The sequence below is a fragment of the Ictalurus punctatus genome, chromosome 8 (genome assembly GCF_001660625.3).
Source record: "Ictalurus punctatus breed USDA103 chromosome 8, Coco_2.0, whole genome shotgun sequence".
Classification (NCBI taxonomy): Eukaryota; Metazoa; Chordata; class Actinopteri; order Siluriformes; family Ictaluridae; genus Ictalurus; species Ictalurus punctatus.
Window position 1 is genome coordinate 27,186,481 of NC_030423.2, and position 13,866 is coordinate 27,200,346.

The 13,866-nt window shown below is 37.4% G+C and overlaps 2 protein-coding genes across 2 annotated transcripts; both read right to left on the bottom strand.

Annotated features, from left to right (window-relative positions):
* Positions 1 to 1,928: 1,928 nt before the first annotated feature.
* On the bottom strand, positions 1,929 to 4,951 carry LOC108268736 (uncharacterized). Its single transcript, XM_053682295.1, has 6 exons — positions 4,893 to 4,951; positions 4,263 to 4,613; positions 3,157 to 3,492; positions 2,765 to 2,881; positions 2,523 to 2,566; positions 1,929 to 2,445 (listed from the first exon to the last, which is right to left on the bottom strand). Exons 1-6 carry the CDS (start codon positions 4,936 to 4,938, stop codon positions 2,314 to 2,316), a joined length of 1,026 nt encoding a protein of 341 aa, XP_053538270.1. The 5' UTR covers positions 4,939 to 4,951; the 3' UTR covers positions 1,929 to 2,313.
* A 2,429-nt stretch (positions 4,952 to 7,380) lies between these two features.
* On the bottom strand, positions 7,381 to 10,067 carry LOC108268740 (uncharacterized). The gene is made up of 4 exons (XM_017473880.3): positions 9,728 to 10,067; positions 8,669 to 9,004; positions 7,949 to 8,068; positions 7,381 to 7,445 (listed from the first exon to the last, which is right to left on the bottom strand). The coding sequence occupies exons 1-4, from the start codon at positions 10,065 to 10,067 to the stop codon at positions 7,381 to 7,383; spliced, it is 861 nt and encodes a 286-aa protein (XP_017329369.2).
* Between the last annotated feature and the right edge of the window lie 3,799 nt (positions 10,068 to 13,866).

Genomic DNA, 13,866 nt, shown 5'->3' on the forward strand with positions numbered 1-13,866 from the left:
TCATGAACAAAAACATGAACAAAGCAGTGACATCCTCAGCAGAGCAGGGAGGTGGAGCAACAATGCTGGATTCGAGCTGGACTGGAGAGGACCTGTCGAAGGCCATCACTAGCACTGAATCAAGGCTTAACAAAACAAAATGCACAATAAGACAATGTATTGAACAGTGAAACACCAGGGCTTAAATAAAGAAAATAATGAACTAAAAAAGAGGTGAGAACGATCATGACACAATAGGAAGATAAACCCATGACAAGGCAGAAGTGAAGACAAGACATGAATCAAAAACAATGCACGTGGTGGCCATGCTGAGAGCAGGAATCTGTGGCAAGTAAACAATAGACATATACCACCTACGACTACTACATTGATGTCTATATGCTCGATTCCAATTCTCAGAAAGTGTTGATTAATTAGAGAAGCACATCTCAGACAGTAATGCAGACTATCTTGGTTCTCTACTTCTGGAATGAGTCTCCATTTTCAGTTCTTTGCAACCATCAGAAATAAGCTGTAACTTTAAGTTTTCTGACATCTTCAGGATAGAAAATTTTACACTCTGTAACATTACCAGGTGTGTTTTTGCTTTGTAAATGGCAATAGAGATAAAAAGAGAGGCTTGTGAGGGAATGACTTCTCTCAAAGTTTCTAAAGGGATTTTGAGCACAGCTTCTCCTTAAGCCATTCTGGTTCCGTACATTTTTACAAATTCTCTACAAAAAACAAATGGAAATGTAATATATACCACAGTCAGTTTGACCTTTACTCACCACCGAAACTATCTAGTGAGATAATATGTGTTTCTAATATCTGTGTCTGAATGATCAACATGAAAAGATTGATTTTTTTTAATAGAAGTGAAAAAAACTCTTAGATTGTTGTAGTTAATTATATTAGCAACGGATTAGAAATATAGGTAAATATTGCTTTTCATTAAGGTTCCTTCTGTAAATGACCCTAGACTCCCCTGGATACTTATTCATCGATTGATTGGTTGAGCCTGGGAGTGCCGATGGCTCGTTATCCTCACAAGTTCAGAGTAGTTCAAAGTAAATTTAATTTCATTCCTTTTTTTTTCTTGATTATCTTTTTAGTGTAGTCCCCCCCCCACATGTAATTGCAGATGTACAGTGTTACTGTATATTATAATATTCATTGACGTATACAATAGCATACATTTGTAGAAGAGTAATGACTCGTAATCTGATGTCACCCAGGAGAGGATGAGTTTCCGTTCCTCAGGTTTCTTCCTCATGTCGTCTCAGGAAGTAGAGAGGAGGAAATATGTATTGAACACATCAACATTTTTTTCAGGAAATATATTTCCAATTAGGTAATTCACATGAAATTTGCCTATTGTTTTCTCTGTGACGATGGCATCTGCTACGTCCAAGTGTTTCTGGAGCTCTTTCTGAGTGGCCCTTGGCTCTTGGGCTACTCTTCTGACTATTCTTCTGACTCCCTGGTCAGAAATCTTGCGAGGAGCTCCAGTGCATGGCCGGTTGATGACGGAGTGATGTTGCTTCCACTTGCGCATAATGGCTCCAATAGTGCTTACTGGAGGATTCAGAAGTTTTGAAATACGTCTGTATCCAATTCCATCAATATGTTTCGCAACAATAAGGTTGTGAAAGTCTTGGGAGAGCGCTTTGCTTTTACCCATCATGAGATGTTTCTTGTGTGACACCTTGGTAATGAAAAGCCTTTTTATAGACCATCAATTTACTAACCCAGCTGATATTAATTTGCACAGATAGGGGGTATAATTACTTACGGATTTCAGCTGATTCCTTACCTTACCTTGCCTTGCCTTGGAGAACTGCTTTTTCTTAGTGTCTTCAATACTTTTTTCGTGTGTCATTCCACTTTATTGCACATAATTATATTTATGGACTTTAATGTTGTGAATTCTTTATATTTGCAGATTTCTTGAGTTAATACTGATGTCTGGTGAAAATTTCATGTGAATAACTTAATCGGAAATATATGTTGCCGCATTCAATACTTATTTCCCCCACTGTATTTCCTTGCCACTGTCACCTCTGGCTTATTTATCAATAATGTTTTCACTTAAGAGGCAAAAACAAGCTATAAAACCACAAAGTCCAAAGAAAAATTGCTTTTTCCATAAGCTTCCCATTCTGATTTACAATCTTCAGTCGTTTCCTAATTGATAAACATTGAAAGAACAGGCATTATTAATATCCCATCACAACGAAATGTTCTTTTTTGACCTCACTCTTTAAAATGAAATGAAAATGAACCGACCAACAGTTTGAACTTTATTCCAAAAAAGAATTGAAGACATATAATCTAAGTCGTGGCGAGAGATCTGACTTCAGAGTACACAGTGTCTTGAGGTGGTTTTCTCCTTTCTCTCCCTCCTTTGCTTTTCTTTTCATTAAAGTGTAAGGCAGCATAATTCAGCTCCACAGAGTCACGGTCCTGTGGGAATGAATATGAAATTACAACACAATTATATAAATAAAAATAGAAATAAAAGTTAGACTCATTTCCACTACCTGAGTGCTTTTTTGCTCCGTTCTTCTTCCAGAGCTTTGTCTCTCTGTTAAGAAAAAATAATATAACATATAACATTTGACATAATTTATCCTTTATTTCTAAAGAAAGCCGGTCTAATCATGTGAAGAGATCTGACTTTATCATATTAGTAATACTACAAAACCCAATTTATTTATTCAAAGCTGTAAATTTGTGATCAGTTTGTCTACTAATGTATTACAAAATCCTATAGAACACTTACTTGTGCTTTGTTTATAATTTCTCCATTTACAGAATAAAACAACTTGAACAGAGATCGCAACCACACACACTCCCAAAGCTACAGCGAGGCAGATCACTACAGGATCCACAGATTCTTCTGTAGCACAAAAATAATAATAATAATAATAATAATAATAATAATAATAATAATAATAATAATAATAATGATGATGATGATGATGGTGATGATGATGATGAAGATGTACTTTATACAGTATAGCACACAATTTCATGCAGATATATTAGAAAATATTAACAATACCTCCCTGTGATCATAGCAGTGTTTTAAATATTTACAAACATAGCGATAAGAACAAAGAACTAAAGTAACATCATATCCTTCATTAAATCTTTAAGTAAATTTTCTCCTACCCAACTGCACTTGTGTCCCGTTCCCAAAAATGATCTTCCCACACACGGCCACAGCGCAGTAGTAAGTTCCAGTATCATTGAGGCTGAGGATGTTCTTGGAGAAGTTGTACACACAGGTGTGTGTAGAAGAGCCGCTCTCACACTGATGGCTGCTGTTGTGATGAGTGTAAATGATTTGAGGATGGGATTGTGGTGGAGCAGCTCTGAACCAGAGCACTTGGAGTTCTGCTGATCTGCTCTCAGAGAGAACCGAACACTGCAGAGTCACTGACGCTCCTGCAGGAACCGACTCCGACACGCTGCTCTGGAACACTGACACTTTCACATCTCCATCACCTGTTCAGTGGAATATACACAGTGGAAGATCACACTTGCTCCCCTCCTCTCTCCTTTATTGTTTATAACTCATATATATTGTATGTATGTAAGTATTATTGAGTGTACACTCTAATTTCTTTGGCTCACTGTATGGTCAGACTGCAATGTAAAAAAAAACTAAAAAAAAAGAAAAAAAAAAGACTCTCCTGAAGAAATTGAGCTCAACACAGCACTCTCGAGCAGTTATAAATGATGTTTATGCTTATATATAAAATGCATTAGACATTAATACACAGGGACATGTTTTTCACAGGTAAGACAATCTAATGCCCTTTACCTTCTGATTGTATTTTCTCAAAGTAGCATGGTCACACACAAATACGGCTTTATAGTAGAACATTTAACTAGTATGGATTAAAGAAATGTTCAGTCTGCAATAAGATCAAGGTAAGGGACTCCAAACTGCTTTCCAGACATGAAAAGTTTGTCTTATAACTTAAATAAATCTTTAAGTTTTTTCGGTTAAAAATACTATATGTAGTACTTTCTTATAATAAGGTTATGATTATGTTTCTGTAAATCCATGGCAGTATCTAAATGCACTTTAAGTAAAGATAATTAAGATAATGCTAGCCTTTTTAAAATTATTATTATTATTATTTTTTAAAGATAATGCTAATAAAATTTTAAATAAAGATACCAAGTAAAATAATTCAAAATGAATATCTCTACAGTGCTAAGAATTATTGAGTGTAATGAAAGTTTACAGTAAAGTTTATGGTTCTTACCTTTCACTGATAAAAATGTTCCTTTTCCAAACAATATTATAATCTTTTTTAATCCACAGTAATACACGGCTTCGTCTGATGGTTCCACGTTATTTATTTTCAAAATGCAGCCTTCTTTTAAATTCTCAACAGAAAACCTCGGCGAGTTGAACTGATCTTCAAAAATGGGATTCCGTGCTAGTTTATGAACTGTGACCACTGCACGAGGCTCATGTCCTACCGCTTGTTTGTACCAAGTGATGGTTTCAGTGTCTCCTTCTTCCACTCGAAGGCAATGTAGAGTCACGTTGTCTCCAGAAGCTGCAGTGATCACTGGGTTCGGCTGATTGACGATGTTCATTTGTGCAGAATCTAATGTTAGGCGTCACAGAACAAAAAATGTTATATCTAAATGCTACAAGACCTTTAAGACATTCAATAAAATGTTGTATGGCTTCGCTGTTTATATTTTTAGCCTCTAGGACCATTTCAGATAGTGAACTAAATAAGAGTTTAAACAACTAAATTAACCTAGACTGGCCATAACTAGTTTAAATTTTGGAAGTAATGTAATTTATTTAATTGCAATGCTTAAGAAAACCTGCATGTTACAATATAAATGTTGTATATTACAAAACCATGATCACTCACTTGTATGACTAAAAAGCAGCACTGTAATCCACATCAGCATCACCATCTTAAACTCCAACTTTGTATATGAGCATGTCCTTTCAACAAACTGTTTTATAGTCCAACTGAGCATGAGGGGCGTTACTGAGAGTTTAAAGCATCTGGAGGCTCAGCCCCCTGGCCATTGTATGTGGAGTTCAAGGGTGTCACCTCCAAGGAAGAAACCACTGATGAAAAACAAAACAACAGTACAAATACTATCACTAAATGAATGTTGTGAATGTGAATCGTTGGCCTGAGAAAACCTTCCCATGGTGAAATTTTGACATTTTCCACTAAATATAGTTCTACAAACTAGAGGCTTGCGTAACAAATATGTTTCCTGTTTGTACGTAGCTCAACCACAAGTAAAGTTCCAGTTTGCATACCTCCAAAAAAATAAATAAATTGGAAGATTACATCTGACTGCATTACGGATGATGAGCTACACTGTACCGCTCCTGAACACACTGCTCCAATGGTACAAACCACACTGCGAACACTGATTTCAGATAAGACCCAAGTGGAACCTTATGCAGTAGTTCCATCATGAGGCTACACATGTGATTACTTGTGTTTCTCATTGTTCGTTTGAGATATTTTGGCTAAGCACGTCTCTGACCAGGATAAAGCAGTCAGTTACTGAAGATGAATGAATGAATACATGAGCTTTTGACCATGCTGGTGATTTCCCCCCACATTTAGCCTTTTCTATCACTCAATATGCATTCTCTGAACGTTATTCTTGACATAAAAGCTTGTGTCATACTGTCAGGTCAACTCCTTCCTCAAACTCACCTTCCCAGAATGCACCGTGGCATACAAACATGGCCACTATGAACTACGGACAGTATTTTATTACACGCAGTGCTGTGAAAAAGTATTTTTTCCTGATTTCTTCTGTTTTTCTGTATATCTCATACTAAATAGTTTTAGATCTTCAAACAAAGCACAACTTAAAACAAAGGCAGCCTGAGTAAACACACAATACTTTTTATTTATTTATTCATTTTATTGAAGCAAAAAAAGTTATCCAACACCTATCGCCCATGTGAAAAACTAATTGCCCCCTTAAACTTAAAATCTGGTTGTGCCAGTTTTAGCAGCAATGACTGCAATTAAGTGCTTCTGATGACTTTAGATCAGTCTTTCACTTACTTCTAGGACTAGTATTTACTCCTACGCTTTGGATCATTGTCTTGCTGTATAATCCAGATGGATGTGAGTTACAATTTACGGACTGAAGACCGGACATTCTCCTTTAGAATTTTCTGGTAGAGAGCAGAATTCATGTTTCCCTCAATTATTACAAGTTGCCCAGGGCCTGAAGCAGCAAAGCATCCCCACACTATCACACTTCCTCCACCATGCTTGACCATAGGTATGATGTTGTTTTTGTGGATTTCTGTGTTTGGTTTATGCCAGATGTAACGGGACTCCTGTCTTCCAAACAGTTCAACGTCCTTTTCAATGAGTCATCCATAATAGTTTATGAAAAATTGACATTTTGTGTCCCAAAACATACACTCAAACCTGTTACCTGAACGAATTCACCCCTATCTACAATTTGGAATATTCCATATGTTACATGACATGTTCTAAAGGAAGTTGCATCATTCAAATTTCCTGAGGTTCACAGGAAGAAAATAGTCTCTCATTCTATTCTCATATTGTAATATTGACTGATGAGGTCAGTTTAAGAGTACAACCCTGTTGCACAAATTATAGATTGGGAGTAAAGTTTTAATTGGAAAAAAAATATCTGTATAAGTGTGTGATGGCAAATATTTGCTCCTTGGATTATTAAAGTAAGAAATGATACAAGAAAGCAACAACAATAATTACAAAATGTAATAGTTGGCAAATTGCCGTGGAATATGAGAAATACAGCATTTCAGAACATGTTAGGGTTTAAACTTACATGCACAAAAGCAAAAAAAGACAAGATGCACATATATCTAACATTTTGATGCTAACATTCATAAGACGGCATGAGAGGCAGAATATTTTATGTTTAAAAAAATAAATTAAATAAAATTCCACACTATTGACAATGTGTTAAACTGCTTTCTCATGTCACTCCTTGACAAAACCAGTGTTCCAGTGTTTCAGTGATTTTGAGACTTCTAGATCATTCAGCTTTCAGTTTAAATTCATCCTGAACAATCATTAACAAAACACATCTACAGTACAAATGAAACCTGATAACAGAACTAATGACATTGAATCAGATTAGAGATCAAATCTAAGTTACAGAAGGACGTCGCACATCAGAATATATAATATCTTGAGGTTGTTGTTTTTTCACTCGTCCTCGTTTGGCTCTCCTCTCATTGAAATGTAAGGCAGCGTAATTCACCTCCATAATATCACAGTCCTGTAGGAATGAATATGAAATTTCAGATGACATTGCTGAATTCTGACTTTTATTACAAAAACTAATTACTTGTTCATTTATAACATCACGCGTTCACATATCCTGAATATTTACCTGATCGAGCGTCTTGTCTGTCAGAGAACCTTGTTTGAGTCTCACTGTAGAGAAGAAAATTCACATTTTATGATCAGATCTCTATGGTATTTTCAGAAGGCGTTATTAACTTCAAGAAAAGGAAAAACAATGCTAGGGAGGGAATGAGTGTTTATAGCTGCTATAATGTAAGTGATAACACAAACTAACTTCTTTTGTGGACATTCCACAACATTAAACGCAACTTTAAGTGAATAAAATGTATGACGTTTCTTAAATCATAAAAATGGTTAGAGATGGAAAATTACTGTGATATAAGCACGTTAAACACTCCTGGATGTGGTGCTATAAGAAAAATAATGGTAATAAAGATGGTAACAGTAACTCTGTTGTTCATATGTTCCCATAACTCTCCTGTTTGACTTCCATATGAACTTAGCGTTCAATAGGTACTAAATTAGCTTTACTAATAAACTAGTTTAACAGTGTGTATAAGGGAAATAATAGAATATTATAATAACTTTGTAATAATATATGAACTTTAATAAAATACATAATGCAGACTTACCAGTGCGTTGGTCAAAGTTTTTCCTTTCACAGGTTAGGACAAAGATCAAAGCGAAGATCACGACCACACATACTCCCAAAGCTACAGCGAGGTAGATCACTACAGGATCCACAGATCTCTCTGTCACACAGTAAATATTAATCACACACAATATTAATACTGCTATAACATGTAGTCCGTTTAGCAATTTTAGCAATGCTCTAATCATTTGCAACTGCAAATTAACATCAGTAGTTAAAGAAATCAGAAACAAGTACTAGTGGGTTGTTCTGAATATTCTGGAACATACAATGTAATTGGGCATTTGTTTCAATATGATGTTTCTCTGGTGTGATATTTAGACATGTTTGGTAGCTGACATTTCATTTTCTTTAGAGATTTCTTTCAGAAAATGTAGCTATTTGACTAAAATGTATAAAGTTTATTCAAGAACTTAACTGGGAATTTCTGCCCCATCCACTGTACAGTGCTGACCACAAACCTTCATATTATAATTCTCATATGAACTCAAATATTGTCTCAGTGATTACTTTTATGCTAAATCAGAATTTCTTCAGGTCACTGAAAATGAGACAGAAAAATGACTTGAGATGTAGGTTTTGTAAAAAATTAGACAACATTGTGCCAGAATTTATTAAATGACCTGATACAAATAAACAGGTATAGAGGAGATAGACAAATAACTACTATGGTTTATGAAGAAAAAATGTAATGTCTTACCCAACTGTACTCGTGTCCCGTTCCCAAAAATGATCTTCCCACACACGGCCACAGCGCAGTAGTAAGTTCCAGTATCACTGAGGCTGAGGATGTTCTTGGAGAAGTTGTACACACAGGTGTGTGTAGGAGAGCCGCTCTCACACTGATGGCTGCTGTTGTGATGAGTGTAAATGATTTGAGGATGGGATTGTGGTGGAGCAGCTCTGAACCAGAGCACTTGGAGATCTGCTGATCTGCTCTCAGAGAGAACCGAGCACTGCAGAGTCACTGACGCTCCTGCAGGAACCGAGTCCGACACGCCGCTCTGGAACACTGACACTTTTACATCTCCATCTCCTGTTCAGTGGAATATACACAGTGGAAGATCTCATTTACTCCCCTCTCCTTTCTTTTATTGTTTATCACTCACATATATGTGTATGTGTATAAGTATGATTCAGTGTACATTCTTAAAAATTTTTTTTGCTGTGAATATCTAATATATTTACAATACCTTGATAAATATCTATGTCTAGACTATAATGTGATAATTATTTTATGATCATCAAATGACGAAAAAAAATTATAGACTCTACTGAAGAAATGGACCTCAACATAGTACTCTCAGGCACTTATAAACGATTTTTATTCTTATTTATAAAATGCATTAGACATTAATAGGTAAGAAAATCTAATGCAGTTTCCCTTCTGATGATATTTTTTCACAGTAGCATAGAAAGTGTCACATATAGTATAATTGTTGCTTTATAGCATAGCAACTAACTAATATGGTCTGTAATAGGAACAAGGTAAGGGACTCCAGACTGCTTCCCAGTCATGAATAGTTTGTCTTATCACTTAAATAAAACAGTTTTTAGGGTTAGAAAATAATATGTACTTTCATATAATAAGGTTATGATTATGTTTCTGTAAATTCATGGCAGTATCTAAATGCACTTTATGTAAAGATAATGAAGATTTTAAGATAATGCAAATAATAAAACTGACCTTGTAAAATAATTTTAAATGAATATCATTACAGTGCTAAGACTTATTGAGTGCAATTAAAGTTTATCTTACCTTTCACAGATAAAAATGTTCCTTTTCCAAATGCTATTGCAAACTTTTTTAATCCACAGTAATACACGGCTTCGTCTGATGTTTCCACATTAGTAATTTTCAAATTGCAGCTTCCTATTAAATTCTCCACGGTAAACCTTGGCGAGTTGAACTGATCTTCAAAAATGGGATTTTTTACTACTTTCTGGACTGTGACCATTGCACGAGGCTCATGTCCTAATGCTTGTTTGTACCAAATGATGGGATCAGTGTCTCCTTCTTCCACTCGAAGGCAATGTAGAGTCACGTTGTCTCCAGAAGCTGCAGTGATCACTGGGTTCGGCTGATTGACGATGTTCATTTGTGCAGAATCTAGTGTTAGGTGTCACAGAACAAATATTTTTTATATCTAAATGCCCCAAAACCTTTAAGACATTCAATAAAATGTCGTATGGCTTTGCTGGTTATACATTTAGCCACTAGGACTATTTCAAATAGTGAACTAAATAAGAGTTTAAGCAATTAAATGAACCATAGACTGGCCATAACTAGTTTAAATTGAGTAAATAATGTAATTTATTTAATTGCAATTCTTAAGAAAACCTGCATGTTATAATATAAATGTTATACATTACAAAACTATGATCACTCACTTGTATGACTAAAAAGCAGCATTGTAATCCACATCAGCATCACCATCTTAAACCCCAACTTTGTATATGAGCATGTCCTTTCAACAAACTGTCTTATAGTCCAACTGAGCATGAGGGGCGTTACTGAGAGTTTAAGGCATCTGGAGGCTCAGCCCCCTGACCAGTGTATGTGGGGTCGGGGCGTCACCTCCAAGGTGAAAACAAAACAAATTCACAGTACAAATACTATCACTAAATGAATGTTGTGAATGTGAATGGTTGGCTTGGGAAAACCTTCCCATGGTGAAATTTTGACATTTTCCACTAGGCTTGAGTAATAAAAATATACATTCCCTTCTTGTATGTAGCTCAACCACAAGTGAAGTTCCAGCATTTTAAAGTCTGCTTACTACCAAAAAAGGAAAAGAAATGACATTTGAAAAAAATTCCATCTCACTGACATTTTACGCCCTCATATAAAGACATCAGAATATGATTGACATTTTACTGCTCCTGAACCCACTGCTGCAACGGTACAAACCACACTGTGAACACCAATTTCAGATAAGACACAAGTGGAACCTTATGCAGTAGTTCGATCATCAAGCTACACAAATTCTTACTTGTGTTTGCCAATTTTATGTTCGAGATATTTTGGCTAACTACGTCTCTGACCAGGATAAAGCAATGAATTTCTGAAGATGATCAAATTAATTAATGAACTTTTGACCATGCTGGTGATTTTTACCCACATTTGACCTTTTCTACCACTCAATATGCATTCTCTTAACATTATTCTTGACATAACAGCTTATGCCATACTGTCAGGTCAACTTGTTCTGCAAACTCAACTTCCCAGAATGCACCGCAGCATACAAACATGGCTGCTATGGACGACAATCACCAGCACAACACTCAACTGACCCTAAACCAGCTGAAAGCAGCCTTCACCACAGCTCCCATACTGAAACACCCTGATCTGTTAAAACCCTTCAGTGTAGAAGTGGATGCTTCAGAAACAGGAGTACGAGATGTCTTATCACAAAGATTTTGAGAAAAGCCCAAGCTTCATCCAGTGTTCTATTTCGTCAAAACACTCACATAAGCTGAACAGAGAGCTGTTGGCTGTAAAACTGACCCTTTAGGAGTTTTGTCACTGGCTAAAGGGGGCCGCTCATTCATTCACCATTTTTACTGGCCATGAAAACCTTGAATACCTCAAAACTGTGAAACATCTTAACCCTCGCCAGGCCCGATGGTCACTGTTCTTCATTTGGTTCCAGTTCACCCTCTCTTATCGACTTGGCTCCAAGAATACTAAAGCTGATGCCCTGCATGCAGCCTGTCCTCATAAAAGCAGTGAGGGTGCTCATTCTGCCTCCATATTGTTTATGGGAGCTATTACCTGTGAACAAGACTGAGCTTATCGCCTGCACCCCTCCACATCAGGTTCCTTATCCATGTAAATCGTTCCCATTCACCCACTCACACACACACTCACACAAGGGGCTAGCCTGCCATCAGGAGCAACTTAGGGTTCAGTGTCTTGCCCAAGGACACTTTGGCATGTGGGCCGGAGATTGAACCACCAACCCTGCAATTAGTAGACAATCTGCAAGTTCAACTCAACTCAAGTAGGCACACAACTCCATAGCCACTGGCCACCCAGGGACCCAACGTACTTACCACCTCCTATGAGACAGGTACTGGTGGTGCAACATGCTCGCTGGTGACCCAACATGCTCGCATGCTCATGTTTCCCCCTGTTCTGCCTGTGCCCAAGCCAAGGTCCCCCAAACTCTGCCAGCTAGTAAGGTGCTGCCCCTGCCCATATCATAGAGGTCCTGGTCACACATTGCTATAGATTTCATTACTGATCTTCCAGAGTCACAGGGCCACAACACCATCCTGGTAATTGTCAACTTGTTCTCAAAGTCACTCTGCCTCATTCCTCTGCCTGGCTTACCCACTGCCTTCACAACAGCTGAACCCCTCTTTAACCATGTATTCAGTTTTTTTTGGGATGTCAGAGGACATTATGAGTCACAGAGGCACTCAATTCACCTTTCAAGTTTGGGCCAGTTTCATAGGCAAGCAAGGGGTAACTGTCAGCAAAACCTCTGGATACCACACACAGACCAACAGACAGGGGGAGAGAGCCAACCAGGAGATCGGCCACTGCTTGAGAACATTCTGTGCTAACAACCAAGAGGATTGGTCCTGGCTTCTGCCTTTGGCAGAATATGCTCAGAACTCATGACACTCGAAAACCCAACTCACTCCCTTTCAGTGCATACTTGGGTATGTGACCCCGTTATTTCCCTGGAATGCCAACCTGACCGATTCACCAGCAGTGGATAACTGGTTCCAAAGGAGTGAACAAGTATGGGAACAAGTACCCATCAATGCTTGAAACAAGTAGCTCAGTCCATTAAAGAAACCACTGACTAGCTTTGAGGAGAGAACCCTCTTTATCAACCCAGGGACAGAGTCTGGTTAGCCACTAAGGACTTCTGTCCACTCCAAGCCTGTCAGAAACTAAGACCCAGGACTATTTTGGTCCTATCAAATCCTGAAACAAACAAAGTTACATTTAAACTAGACCTGCCACGCCACTGCCACATTGCTCCTTTGTTGCATCTTTCCTGCCTGAAACCCATAATACCAGGACCCCTAGCCACTGACATGCCTCAAGACACCCATCCAGCTCCCCTCGACATTAATGGCCAGTTAGCATATTTACCATTTAGCATGGGTACCTGCACAAGTCATTCTTGACCCCAACCTGTGCCAGGAGTTCCATGTCAACCTAGGGGGAGGCCCAGAAAGAGTAGTGCACCTGGAGTGAGCCCTTCGGGTGGTGGGGGTATCTCTGACAGGTCAACTCCTTCCTCGAACTCAACTTTCCAAACATACCGCGCCATACAAACATGGCCTCTACGGACTACAATCCCCAGCACAACACTCAAACAGGATGTTCATCATCTCATGAGTTTTGATCACACACACACATGTTTCCAATTACACTCACACCCTATGTAAACAGACCTTGGTCGTTCAATCAGTGCAAAGTAATGCTCAGTGTGCTCAGTCTTTTATTCATTGATTGTTATCCTGTTTTTTTATTAAAATAAATTTTTTAATTTTTTTAATTTAATTAATTAATTTTTTTTAATGTTTTTGCTTCCTGGTTTTTTGTCCTGGTCTCTGGCACTTGATGCTGTTTGTTACTCACCTGAACCCTTGCCTGCTTTTTGACCTTGCACTTGACTCATGTTTTAGAATTATGTATGAAAAGTAAAGGTAAAAGACATTTTAAACACAGGTAAAGTGAGTGTCCTTCACAATGACCAACTGTATGTGCACATGTCACATCAATAAATGGTTAAATAATTAAAAAACTTCTGCAGCTCTTAGAAAACAGTATTTTTGCATGTCATCTATGAATACACTTGACCTTACCTTAAATATATTAATTAAATTCTTATTTTCTGCATTAATGCATCAACCTATTTATAATCTCATCCA

Coding starts and splice junctions, on each gene's coding strand:
- LOC108268736 (XM_053682295.1), bottom strand. CDS start 4,938: ATGGTGATGCTGATGTGGATTACAGTGCTGCTTTTTAGTCATACAA. Junction 2,882..3,156: donor CGGGACACAAGTGCAGTTGG/GTAGGAGAAAAT, acceptor TTTGTGCTACAG/AAGAATCTGTGGATCCTGTA. Junction 2,567..2,764: donor AAATTATAAACAAAGCACAA/GTAAGTGTTCTA, acceptor TTTTCTTAACAG/AGAGACAAAGCTCTGGAAGA.
- LOC108268740 (XM_017473880.3), bottom strand. CDS start 10,067: ATGAACATCGTCAATCAGCCGAACCCAGTGATCACTGCAGCTTCTGGA. Junction 8,069..8,668: donor CGGGACACGAGTACAGTTGG/GTAAGACATTAC, acceptor ACTGTGTGACAG/AGAGATCTGTGGATCCTGTA. Junction 7,446..7,948: donor AAACTTTGACCAACGCACTG/GTAAGTCTGCAT, acceptor TCTTCTCTACAG/TGAGACTCAAACAAGGTTCT.